This window comes from Seriola dumerili, unplaced genomic scaffold, assembly GCF_002260705.1.
Source record: "Seriola dumerili isolate Sdu_G_001 unplaced genomic scaffold, Sdu_1.0 BDQW01001299.1, whole genome shotgun sequence".
NCBI classification, from domain to species: Eukaryota; Metazoa; Chordata; class Actinopteri; order Carangiformes; family Carangidae; genus Seriola; species Seriola dumerili.
Window position 1 is genome coordinate 2,391,593 of NW_019175554.1, and position 14,779 is coordinate 2,406,371.

General features: G+C 31.4%; 1 protein-coding gene across 1 annotated transcript in view; it reads left to right on the forward strand.

The window, feature by feature from the left end:
- slc22a31 (solute carrier family 22 member 31) overlaps nucleotides 1–14,713 on the forward strand; it is a 29,313-nt gene extending 14,600 nt beyond the window's left edge. Inside the window, exons 6-9 of the mRNA XM_022767810.1 lie at nucleotides 11,954–12,062; nucleotides 12,281–12,495; nucleotides 12,606–12,717; nucleotides 13,181–14,713. Of these exons, the coding sequence (XP_022623531.1) occupies nucleotides 11,954–12,062; nucleotides 12,281–12,495; nucleotides 12,606–12,717; nucleotides 13,181–13,625 (881 nt within the window). The 3' untranslated portion in view covers nucleotides 13,626–14,713. The remainder of the gene's footprint in view (nucleotides 1–11,953; nucleotides 12,063–12,280; nucleotides 12,496–12,605; nucleotides 12,718–13,180) is intronic.
- Nucleotides 14,714–14,779: the final 66 nt, after the last annotated feature.

Here is a 14,779-nt window from a genome sequence, read left to right on the forward strand (position 1 = left end):
TTTGCATTTTTATGCCTTACTATACTATGACATTTTTATGAAAATTTTTTGCCTTACAATACTATGATGGTTTTATGCAGTTTTTATAACTTACTATACCATGACATTTTATGCCTTACTATACTAATTCGCTTTTTTTTGCATTTTTATGCCTTACTATACTGTTACTTTTTTTGAGATTTATATGCCTTACTATACTATGACGTTTTTTGGGCATTTTTATAACTTACTATACCGTGACGTTTTATGACATTTTATGCCTTACTATACTATGACGTTTTTTGATGTTTTTATGCCTTACTATACTATGACATTTTATGCCTTACTATATTATGTTTTATGCCTTACTATTCTTTGATGTTTTTATTCCTTACTATACTATGACATTTTATGCCTTACTATACTGTGACGTTTTTATGACATTTTATGTCTTATAATACTGTGGCATTTTTATGCCTTGCTATACTATGATGTTTTATGACATTTTATGCCTTGCTATACTGTGGCATTTTTTTTGGTATTTTTATGCCTTGCTATACTACAACGTATTATGACATTTTATGCCTTACTATACCATGGCGTTTTTTGACGTTTATATGCCTTACTATACTATGACTTTTTTCGGGCATTTTTATAACATACTATACCATGACGTTTTATGACATTTTATTCCTTACTATACTATGACGTTTTTTGACATTTTTATGCCTTACTATACTATGACATTTTTATGAAAATTTTTTGCCTTACAATACTATGATGGTATTATGCAGTTTTTATGCCTTACTATACTATGACATTTTATGCCTTACTATATTATGACATTTTATGCCTTGCTATACTATGACATTTTATGACATTTTTTGCCTTACTATACTGTGGCATTTTTTTGACATTTTTATGCCTTGCTATACTGTTTTTTTTTTTTTTTTTTACGTTTTTATCCCTTACTATACTATGACGTTTTTTGACGTTTTTATGCCTTACTATACTATGACATTTTTGTGAAAATTTTTTGCCTTACAATACTATGAGGGTTTTTGCAGTTTTTATGCCTTACTATACTATGACATTTTTATGACTTTTTATGCCTTACTATACTGTGACTTTTTTTGACGTTTAATGCCTTAGTATTCTATGATGTTTTTTGACGTTTTCATGCCTTACTATACTGTGACATTTTATGCCTTACTATATTATGTTTTATGCCTTACTATAATATGATGTTTTATGACATTTTATGCCTTATCATACTTTGATGTTTTATACCTTACTATACTATGATGTTTGTATGCCTTACTTTACTATGACGTTTTATGACATTTTATGCCTTACTATTCTGTGATGTTTTTTGATGTTTTTATGCCTTACTATTCTATGATGTTTTTTTGATGTTTTTATGCCTTACTATACTATGACATTTTATGCCTTACTATACTGTGGCATCTTATACCTTGCTATACTATGATGTTTTATGACATTTTATGCCTTACTATACTATGACGTTTTATGACATTTTATGCCTTACTATACTATGACATTTTCATGAAATTTTTTTTCCTTACAATACTATGATGGTTTTATGCAATTTTTATTCCTTACTATACTATGACGTTTTTATGACATTTATATGCCTTACTATACTATGACTTTTTTTGGGCATTTTTATAACTTACTATATCATGACGTTTTATGACATTTTATGCCTTATTACACTATGACGTTTTTTTGATGTTTTTATGCCTTACTATATTATGACATTTTATGCCTTACTATACTGTGGCATTTTTATGCCTTGCTATACTATGACGTTTTATGACATTTTATGCCTTACTATACTATGACGTTTTTTGACGTTTTTATGCCTTACTATACTATGTCATTTTATGCCTTACTATATTATGACATTTTATGCCTTGCTATACTATGACGTTTTATGACATTTTATGCCTTACCATTCTGTGATGTTTTTTGATGTTTTTATGCCTTACTATTCTATGACATTTTTGTGAAAATTTTTTGCCTTACAAGACTATGAGGGTTTTTGCAGTTTTTATGCCTTAATATACTATGACATTTTTGTGACAATTTTTTGCCTTACTATACTAATGCACTTTTTTTTGCATTTTTATGCCTTACTATACTGTGACTTTTTTTGGGCATTTTTATAACTTACTATACCATGACGTTTTTTTGATGTTTTTATGCCTTATTACACTATGACGTTTTTTTGATGTTTTTATGCCTTACTATATTATGACATTTTATGCCTTACTATACTGTGGCATTTTTATGCCTTGCTATACTATGACGTTTTATGACATTTTATGCCTTACTATACTATGACGTTTTTTGACGTTTTTATGCCTTACTATACTATGTCATTTTATGCCTTACTATATCATGACATTTTATGCCTTGCTATACTATGACATTTTATGACATTTTATGCCTTACCATTCTATGACATTTTTATGAAATTTTTTTGCCTTACAATACTATGATGGTTTTATGCTGTTTTTATGCCTTACTATACTATGACGTTTTTATGACATTTATATGCCTTACTATACTATGACTTTTTTCGGGCATTTTTATAACATACTATACCATGACGTTTTATGACATTTTATTCCTTACTATACTATGACGTTTTTTGACATTTTTATGCCTTACTATACTATGACATTTTTATGAAAATTTTTTGCCTTACAATACTATGATGGTATTATGCAGTTTTTATGCCTTACTATACTATGACATTTTATGCCTTACTATATTATGACATTTTATGCCTTGCTATACTATGACATTTTATGACATTTTTTGCCTTACTATACTGTGGCATTTTTTTGACATTTTTATGCCTTGCTATACTTTTTTTTTTTTTTTTTTTTACGTTTTTATCCCTTACTATACTATGACGTTTTTTGACGTTTTTATGCCTTACTATACTATGACATTTTTGTGAAAATTTTTTGCCTTACAATACTATGAGGGTTTTTGCAGTTTTTATGCCTTACTATACTATGACATTTTTGTGACAATTTTTTGCCTTACTATACTATGACATTTTTGTGACAATTTTTTGCCTTACTATACTAATGCACTTTTTTTTGCATTTTTATGCCTTACTATACTGTGACTTTTTTTGACGTTTAATGCCTTAGTATTCTATGATGTTTTTTGACGTTTTCATGCCTTACTATACTGTGACATTTTATGCCTTACTATATTATGTTTTATGCCTTACTATAATATGATGTTTTATGACATTTTATGCCTTATCATACTTTGATGTTTTATACCTTACTATACTATGATGTTTGTATGCCTTACTTTACTATGACGTTTTATGACATTTTATGCCTTACTATTCTGTGATGTTTTTTGATGTTTTTATGCCTTACTATTCTATGATGTTTTTTTGATGTTTTTATGCCTTGCTATACTATGACATTTTATGCCTTACTATACTGTAGCATTTTTATGCCTTTTTTATGCCTTGCTATACTATGACATTTTATGCCTTACTATACTATGACATTTTTTTGAAATTTTTTTTGCCTTACAATACTATGATGGTTTTATGCAGTTTTTATGCCTTACTATACTATGACTTTTTTTGGGCATTTTTATACCTTACTATACTATGACGTTTTATGACATTNCCATGACGTTTTATGACATTTATATGCCTTACTATACTATGACTTTTTTTGGGCATTTTTATAACTTACTATACCATGACGTTTTATGACATTTTATGCCTTACTATACTATGACGTTTTTTTGATGTTTTTATGCCTTACTACACTATGGCATTTTATGCCTTACTATACTGTGGCATTTTTATGCCTTGCTTTATAACTTTTATAACTTACCATACCACAATGTTTTATGACATTTTATGCCTTACTATACTAAGACATTTTATGACATTTTATGCCTTACTATACTGTGGCATTTTTATAACTTACTATACCATGACATTTTATGACATTTTATGCCTTACTATTCTGTGATGTTTTTTTTACATTTTCATGCCTTACTATACTATGACATTTTATGCCTTACTATATTATGTTTTATGCCTTACTATTTTATGACGTTTTTATGCCTTACTATACTATGACATTTTATGCCTTACTATATTATAATGTTTTATGCCTAACTATACTGTGACGTTTTTGTGACATTTTATGCCTTACTATGCTATGACTGTTTAATAAAATTAAACGTTTTACTATACCATGACATTTTATGACATTTTATGCCTTACTATACTATGGCGTTTTTTGACGTTTTTATGCCTTACTATACTATGACATTTTTATGACATTTTTTTGCCTCACAATACTATGATGGTTTTATGCAGTTTTTATGCCTTACTGTACTATGACGTTTTATGACATTTATATGCCTTACTAAACTATGACTTTTTTTGAGCATTTTTATAACTTACTACTATACCATTACGTTTTATGACATTTTATGCCTTACTATACTGTGGCATTTTTATGCCTTTTTTATGCCTTGCTATACTATGACATTTTATGCCTTACTATACTATGACATTTTTATGAATTTTTTTTGCCTTACAATACTATGATGGTTTTATGCAGTTTTTATGCCTTACTATACTATGACGTTTTCATGACATTTATATGCCTTACTATACTATGACTTTTTTTGGGCATTTTTATAACTTACTATACCATGACGTTTTATGACATTTTATGCCTTACTATACTATGACGTTTTTTTGATGTTTTTATGCCTTACTACACTATGACATTTTATGCCTTACTATACTGTGGCATTTTTATGCCTTGCTTTATAACTTTTATAACTTACCATACCATGACGTTTTTATGACATTTATATGCCTTACTATACTATGACTTTTTTGACATACTAAGACGTTTTATGACATTTTATGCCTTACTATAATGTGGCATTTTTATAACTTACTATACCATGACATTTTATGACATTTTATGCCTTACTATACCATGACGTTTTTTGACGTTTTTATGCCTTACTATACTATGACATTTTTATGAAATTATTTTGCCTTACAATACTATGATGGTTTTATGCAGTTTTTATGCCTTACTATACTATGACTTTTTTTGGCATTTTTATAACTTACTATACCATGATGTTTTATGACATTTTATGCCTTACTATACTATGACATTTTTATGACATTTTATGCCTTATCATACTGTGGCATTTTTATGCCTTGCTATACTATGACGTTTTTATGACTTTTTATGCCTTACTATACTATGACTTTTTTATGACATTTTATGCCTTACTATTCTATGATGTTTTTTGACATTTTCATGCCTTACTTTACTATGACATTTTATGCCTTACTATTTTATGACGTTTTTATGCCTTACTATACTATGACATTTTTATGAAAATTTTTTGCCTTACAATACTATGATGGTTTTGTGCAGTTTTTCTGCCTCACTATACCATGACATTTTTATGACAATTTTTTGCCTTACTATTCCATTATGTTTTTTGATGTTTTTATGCCTTACTATACTATGACGTTTTTATGACATTTTATGCCTTACTATTCCATTATGTTTTTTGACGTTTCTATGCCTTACTATACTATGACATTTTATGCCTTACTATATTATGACATTTTATGCCTTACTATATTATAATGTTTTATGCCTTACTATACCGTTACATTTTATGGCATTTTTATGCCTTACTATACTGTGACGTTTAAACACATCTTATGCCTAACTGTACTATGACTTCTTATGCTGTTTTTATACCTTCCTATACTTTGACGTTTTATGACATTTTATGCCTTACTATACTATGGCATTTTATGGCATTTTTATGCCTTACTGTACTATGACATTTTATGCCTTACCTATACTATGACGTTTTAATGACATATTTATGCCTTACTATACTATGACATTTGTATGCCTTATCATACTGTGATGTGTCATGCCTTACTATACTACTACATTTGTATGCCTTTTTTGGCATTTTTATGCCTTGCTATACTATGACGTTTTATGACATTTTATTCCTTACTTAAACTAATGTGTTTTTGGCATTTTTATGCCTTGCTATACTATGACATTTGTATACCTTACTATACGATGACCTTTTTGACATTTTTATGCCTTATCATACTATGATGTTTTATGCCTAACTATACTGTGACGTATTTTGGCATTTTTATACCTTACTTTACTATGATTTTTTTATGACATTTTATGCCTAACTATGCTATGACTGTTTAATAAAATTTAACGCCTTACTATACCATGACATTTTATGCCTTACTTTACTATGGCATTTTTTGACGATTATATCCCTTACTATACTGTGACGTTTTAACACATCTTATGCCTAACTGTACTATGACTTTTTATGCTGTTTTTATGCCTTCCTATACTATGACGTTTTTTGACATTTTTATGACTTACTATACTATGGGGTTTTATGACATTTTGTGCCCTACTATATTATGACATTTTATGCCTTACTATACGATGACCTTTTTTGACATTTTTATGATGTTTTCTGACCTATTTATGCCTTATTATACTATGACATTTTATACGCTACTATACTATGACTGGGGACCAGAACATATAGAAAGAAGCCAGACAGGGACGCCAAATTAAGAACAAGTTTATTTCAAACATAGCCAAAAATGTAATGTACTCAACAAAAGTAAAGAAAACAAGAACGGTGGAGATCCCTGCCAAAAAGAACATAAGAAGGGGAGGCCTCTGAGCCAGTCTCGCCATTGTCCATTGCACTCAGCAACTCCCCTCTAAAGTGCCTTACTCAAAACTAACCTAAACAAAAACTGATAACTGAACTACCAGTGATCTCCAACCCTCCAACTTAACTATGTAACTATCACAACAAAAACCAGCAATTTGGAACATGCTGGAGAACGAGGATCAGGTTGGGAGGAGATTCCGCTCCGAAGCACTTGACAGGTAGGTGGCAACTGTGACAGCAGGGGCCCTCTCCGCTCAAAAGGTCCCTCCTTTTATGTCAGGACGTAATTGACAGCAGGTGTGCACAGGCCCTGGACTCCTATTAGAGAGAGAGAGAGAGAGAGAGAGAGAGAAACAAAAAGATTTACTCATTATGCTATGACTATTTAATAAAATTGAATACCTTACTATACTATGACATTTTTATGCCTTTTTTATGCCTCCTATACTATGACGCTTTTTTTTACATTTTTATGCCTTACTATACAATAACATCAAAATGTCTTACTGTACTATGACGTTTTTTGATGTTTATATGCCTTACTATATGACTTTTTTTGGCATTTTTATAACTTACTATACTATGATGTTTTATGCCTTACTATATTATGACATTTTATGCCTTGCTATACTATAACGTATTATGACATTTTATGCCTTACTATACTATGGTGTTTTTTGACATTTTTATGCCTTGCTATACTATAACGTTTTTTTTTATGTTTTTATCCCTTACTATACTATGACGTTTTAATGCATTACTATATTATAATGTTTTATGCCTTACTATACTATGACGTTTTTTGACGTTTTTTATGCCTTACTATACTATGACTTTTTTATGAAATTTTTTTGCCTTACTATACTAATGCGTTTTTTTTAAAATCATTTTTATGCCTTACTATACTGTGACGTTTTTTGACGTTTATATGCCTTACTATACTATGACATTTTTTTGGCGCCTTGCTATACTATGATGTTTTATGATATTCTATGCCTTACTATTCTATGATGTTTTTTGATGTTTTTATGCCTTACTATACTATGACATTTTATGCCTTACTATATTATGACTTTTTATGCCTTGTTTTACTATGTCGTTTTATGACATTTTATGCCTTACTATACTGTGGCATTTTTTTGGCATTTTTATGCCTTGCTATACTATAATGTTTTTTTAAGTTGTTCTGCCTTACTATACTATGACATGTTAATGCATTACTATATTATAATGTTTTATGCCTTACTATACTATGACGTTTTTTGACGTTTATATGCCTTACTATACCATGATGTTTTATGACATTTTATGCCTTACTATACTATGACATTTTTATGACATTTTATGCCTTATCATACTGTGGCATTTTTATGCCTTGCTATACTATGACGTTTTTATGACTTTTTATGCCTTACTATACTATGACTTTTTTATGACATTTTATGCCTTACTATTCTATGATGTTTTTTGACATTTTCATGCCTTACTTTACTATGACATTTTATGCCTTACTATNTGCTATACTATAACATATTATGACATTTTATGCCTTACTATACTATGACGTTTATATGCCTTACTTTACTATGACTTTTTTTGGGCATTTTTATAACTTACTATACCATGATGTTTTATGCAGTTTTTAATGCCTTACTATACTATGACATTTTTATGAAATTTTTTTGCCTTACAATACTATAATGGTTTTATGCAGTTTTTATGCCTTGCTATACTATGATGTTTTTATGACAATTTTTTGCCTTATTATACTGTGGCATTTTTTGGGCATTTTTATGCCTTGCTATACTATAATGTTTTTTTAAGTTGTTCTGCCTTACTATACTATGACATGTTAATGCATTACTATATTATAATGTTTTATGCCTTACTATACTATGACGTTTTTTGACGTTTATATGCCTTACTATACTATGACTTTTTTGACATTTTATGCCTTACTATACTATGACATTTTTATGAAAATTTTTTGCCTTACAATACTATGACGGTTTTATGCAGTTTTTATGTCTTACTATACTATGACGTTTTTATGACAATTTTTTGCCTTACTATACTTATGCGTTTTTTTTTGTTTTTTTTTTTGCATTTTTATGCCTTACTACACTATGACTTTTTTTGGCATTTTTTTTATAACTTACTATACCATGACGTTTTCTGACATTTTATGCCTTACTATTGTATGATGTTTTTTGACGTTTTCATGCCTTACTATACTGTGACGTTTTTATGACATTTAATACCTTATCATACTTTGATGTTTTATGCCTTACTATACTATGACGTTTTTATGACAATTTTTTGCCTTATTATACTGTGGCATTTTTTTTGGCATTTTTATGCCTTGCTATACTATAACGTTTTTTTTATGTTTTTATCCTTTACTATACTATGACGTTTTTTTAAGTTGTTCTGCCTTACTATACTATTACGTTTTTTGATGTTTATATGCCTTACTATACTATGACTTTTTTTGGGCATTTTTATAGCTTACTATACCATGACGTTTTATGACATTTTATGCCTTACTATTCTATGATGTTTTTTGACGTTTTCATGCCTTACTATATATACTATGACATTTTATGCCTTACTATATTATGATGTTTTATGCCTTACTATACTATGACATTTTTATTACTTACTGTACTATAACTTTTTTATGCCTTACTTTAATGTGACTTTTTATGCCTTATCATACTTTGATGTTTTTATGCCTTACTATACTATTACATTTTATGCCTTACTATATTATGACATTTTATGCCTTGCTATACTATGACGTTTTATGGCATTTTAGGCCTTACTATTCTATGATGTTTTTTGATGTTTATATGCCTTACTATATTATGACATTTTATGCCTTGCTATACTATGACGTTTTATGGCATTTTAGGCCTTACTATTCTATGATGTTTTTTGATGTTTATATGCCTTACTATATTATGACATTTTATGCCTTGCTATACTATGACGTTTTATGACATTTTATGCCTTACTATACTGTGGCATTTTTATGCCTTGCTATACTATGTTTTATGACATTTTATGCCTCACTATACTGTGGAATTTTTTTTGGCATTTTTATGCCTTACTATACCATGACATTTTATGACATTTTATGCCTTACAATACTATGATGGTTTTATGCAGTTTTTATGCCTTACTATACTATGACATTTTTATGAAAATTTTTTGCCTTACAGTACTATGATGGTTTTATGCAGTTTTTATGCCTTACTATACTATGTTTTTTGACGTTTTTATGCCTTACTATACTATGACATTGTTATGAAAATTTTTTGCCTTACAGTACTATGATGGTTTTATGCAGTTTTTATGCCTTACTATACTAATGCACTTTTTTTTGCATTTTTATGCCTTACTAAACTGTGACTTTTTTTGACGTTTATATGCCTTACTATACTATGACTTTTTTTGGCATTTTTATAACTTACTATACCATGACGTTTTGACATTTCATCCCTTACTATACTATGACATTTTATGCCTTACTATATTATGTTTTATGCCTTACTATACTATGACATTTTATGCCTTACTATATTATGATGTTTTATGACTTACTATACTGTGACGTTTTTGACATTTTATGCCTTACTATTCTATGATGTTTTTTGACGTTTTCATGCCTTACTATACTATGACATTTTATGACATTTTATGACTTCCTATACTATGACATTTTGTGCTTTACTATACTATGTTATTTTTATGACTTTTTATGCCTTACTTTACTATGACATTTTTATGCCTAACCATACAATGTCGTTTTTATGACCTTTATTTCCTTACTTGTATGATGTTGTTGTATGTTACTATATTATGACTCTTAACAGGTAAGCTTGGTGGTGCAATGGTTAGACCTAATGCCCTGCAACAAGAAGGCTGGGGTTTGAAGCCCGATACAACTTTCACATTCAAAAAACATTCACATTAGGTTAAAAGGAACCTCTAGTACCTTACAGTACTTTAACTCTATATGCCTTATTATACTTTGTCTTTTTTATTACTTTTTATACGTTACTATACCATGACCTTTTTATGACTTTTTATGCCTTACTAAACTATTTAATTTTTATGATTTTTTTAAGCCTCACTATACTATGTTGTTTTTATGACTTTTTTTGCCTTGCCTATGACATTTTTATGCCTTACTATACAATGTCCTTTCTTTGACTTTTGGTGCCTTACTATACTATGACATCTTTATGCCTTACTAAACTTTGTTGTTTTCATGAAATTGTATGCCTTACTATACTATGACGTTTTGACATTTTATACCTTAATATACTATGACATTTTATGCCTTACTATAATATGACATTGTTTGATGTTTTTTGCCTTACTATAATATGATGTTTTTATGACAATTTTTTGCTTTACCATACTAATGCGTTTTATTTTTGTTTTTTTTATGCCTTACTATACTATGACTTTTTTATGCCGATTTTATGATTTCCTCTATACTATGAAGTTTTTTGATGTTTTTACGCTTTAATGTATTTTGGCATTTTTATACCTTACCATACTATAACGTCAAATGCCTCACTATACTATGACATTTTATGCATTACTATACAATGACCTTTTTTTGACATTTTTATGCCTTGCTATACTATGACGTTTTATGACATTTTATGCCTTACTATACTATGACTTTTTTTGGCATTTTTATGCCTTACTATGTTATAACATTTTTATAGTTAGTATAGTTTAACTATTTTTGACATTTTTATGCCATTACTAGACTTTGGCGTTTCTTTTATGACCTACAATACTATGAATTTTTATGCCTTACTATACTATACTTTAAGAAGGAATAGGATTAGTTGAATGATACGTTAATGTATTATCAGGGTCAATACTGGACTCCATCTCATAATTATTTGGGAATTAGTGTATATGTTATTTTCCCCATCTCATAAAGTTGTCATGCTTTTTGCATATATATATTGAATAAGGAAGAATCAGGTTTCAACCAACAAACTTGTATTGTAATATACTCAATTGATTCGTAACGGATAGATTTTCCATCATAACCTTCTTGGATTACATCGAAGGAGGACAAGTACTGGACATTTGTGGCTTGATTTGTTGATGGTTTTAAATCTTCTTTTTCTGTTTATAGACATAGATACAGCATACGGAGAGGACTGTCGACCAAGGTACCATTCAGTTCTAGAGCTGCGTCAGACTCGTATTATCTGGAAGAACTGCCTCATCCTCAGCTTCACTCTGTAAGTTTGTCTTCTGCATGTGAATCAAGATGAAATTGATCTTGCCTCACTGATTTTACCCACTGAAATATTTATTTCATGATAAAAAGTGAGATGTGGAGGAAGGTGAGCAGAAAGATTAAAAAATGATTTTTAAGCCTTGAGACACACATTGTGTGTAAACAACTGCAAATACAGTATCTTGATTATGGTCCAACTCTCCCTTCCCTCCTCTCCAGGTTCATTGGAACAGGCATCCAATACTGTTTCACCAGAAACTTGCACAGTTATTCCACCAACTTCTACTTCAGCTACTTTCTCAGAGTGATAACTGGAGCTCTGGCCTGCATCTTCATCTGTTTGACTGTCAATCACTTTGGTCGGCGTGGTATTCTTCTATTTTCGGCCATCATCACTGGGCTGTCGTCACTGCTGCTTCTGGCCCTCACTCAGTGTATGTAACAGCTACATCTCTCTGTCTCTCTTTTTAACTATTTTTAGCAACATTTATAGTATACACAAAAAATGGGTTCAGTTTCGTTTATGTGTCTGTGTTTGTGTCAGACCTGCATGGAGGCCTGGTGTTGGTGCTCTCCGTCGTGGGTCTGCTGTTTTCTCAGGCTCTCGCCATGCTCAGTGTGTTCTTTGCCTGTGAGGTGATGCCAACTGTAGTTCGGTAAGTGTATTTCTTCTTGACCAAAGTGATGACGCTGCCGTTATTTACTGTAATACAGTACAAAACTTTGACACTACAAATAAAGTGGAAAAAAAAAATTCTCCTACATACACCTTTGCACAGTTTTTCATGTCTCTGAACATAGTTTGTTATGATGTTGGCTGCATGTTTGTGGACGTTGTCATGCTGCAGAATGAATTTCTGACGATATTTTGATAGATAATAATCTAAACATCTGAAGTGCCTAAGACTTTTGCACAGTATTATCATCTAATTCCCTGAAAAGACCAAAACAAATAATGAATTAATCCTGAGAAATATTGCCTTTGTAACTAAAGCCTTGCATTGCGTATTCTGAATGTGTATTAGTCCATTAGTCCAGTCAACACAAGATATGAAGTATTGTCTGTTCATTATACCTTGCCTTGACGGTTTTTGTTCCTCTTTTCCATATTTCTGTCAGAGGTGGTTGCCTCGGCCTGGTGCTGGCAGCAGGTTGTGTTGGCATGGCCGCCTCCTCCCTGATGGAGCTCCAGAATAACAGTGGCTACTTCCTCCACCATGTCATCTTCGCCTCCTTCGCTGTCCTCTCCGTTCTCTGCATAATGCTCCTACCTGAAAGCAAACGCAAGCCACTCCCAAACTCCCTGAAAGAGGGCGAGAGCCAGCGACGACCGCCTCTCTTCCTGTCCAGGCCTGACAGGGACAACCTGCCTTTACTGCGCACCAGGCCCCCTTTGTCGGAGTACAACCCTGATAACTATTCCCGCTTGGTTTCTGCCACCAGGAGGATGTTGACTAAAGATACTTTGCCTTATAGGATCGCTGTGCCAACTCATTCCCCTCTGCTGTCAGACAGTGAAACACAGGGACAAGAGAATGAGACACCGAGAGAGGTCACATCTTAGGAATCTCCTCTTCTTTACAGACTTGGATTATCCCTTTTCCTTCTACACATACCTCTGACAGTCTACCATCCTTCATTGGGTTATTGTCTGAGTCACTGGCTAGTCATAACTCAGCTGAAGAACTGGCCTCGGCTTGGATGCAGTGCACTTTAGATCGACAGCTCCAAGTCTGTCAATTTTCAGCTGTATATAAATCTTTGTTATATTTTACACTTGAAGCTGTTACTGTGCGGTGGTATTTCCTCTTGTGGATCCAGGTAATGCATTTAAAACCAGTGGCTTTCCTTGACTTTTTTCTTTTTGGTCATCCAACTTTATGTGAGGGCTAGAAAAGTCCTCTTTGAACTGTGACATTGCATGTTCTGTCTGTGTGGAGGCATTCAAACCAGATTCTTAGACATTAGTTTCACCAGCGAAGCTGGCTCAACCGTGCAGCTGCTGGTGATCATGTGAGCAGCAGCCCTTTGTCCATTTATTAGTAACTCGTGCACTTTTCATTAAGTATTTTCATCTGATTCACCAGCAGTGTCTGAGAGGAGCCCAAGGAGCACCATTGACGCACAAGACTAGCTCAAGCTGTTGTTGAGGAAGTCTTGTGTTGTTATATTTGTGAAGCACACAAGAGGGCACTAATGATGCACTGATCACTGAGTTAAGGAAACACTGTGGTTATCTGTGTGGAATATGAACACCAGATACAAACCAGTTGATGGGGAATTCTGTCTTTGGCTGATGAGTTGGTTCATTCTATAAACCACTTGATTAATTTACCAACTATTTAAAAAGGTGCTCTTTTTTTAAATGTAGTTTCTCTTCAAACACTGAACTTGCAAATTTACAAACCACTGTAGATGGCAGATGAAAAGTGAAAACTATCTCAGTCTTGTGACTATGAATTGTGTCCTTGGAGTTAAACATGACTCACTGGAGTACTGTGGTTTCAATGCTTCAGAATTTAATAGAGCCACTCTTAAATGAGGATCATTAGATATTTCCACAAGGACTGCCATAAACCTGATTCTGTTTACAGGTTTCTCTGTATTTAATGTTAAAAAGTGAGGACATTCTGCATGTTAGTGCCTTTACAGCTTGTATAGTGAATGTGATTACTTCAGCACTGAAAGAATGTTTCACTCCTCAAGGTTGCCTTTTGT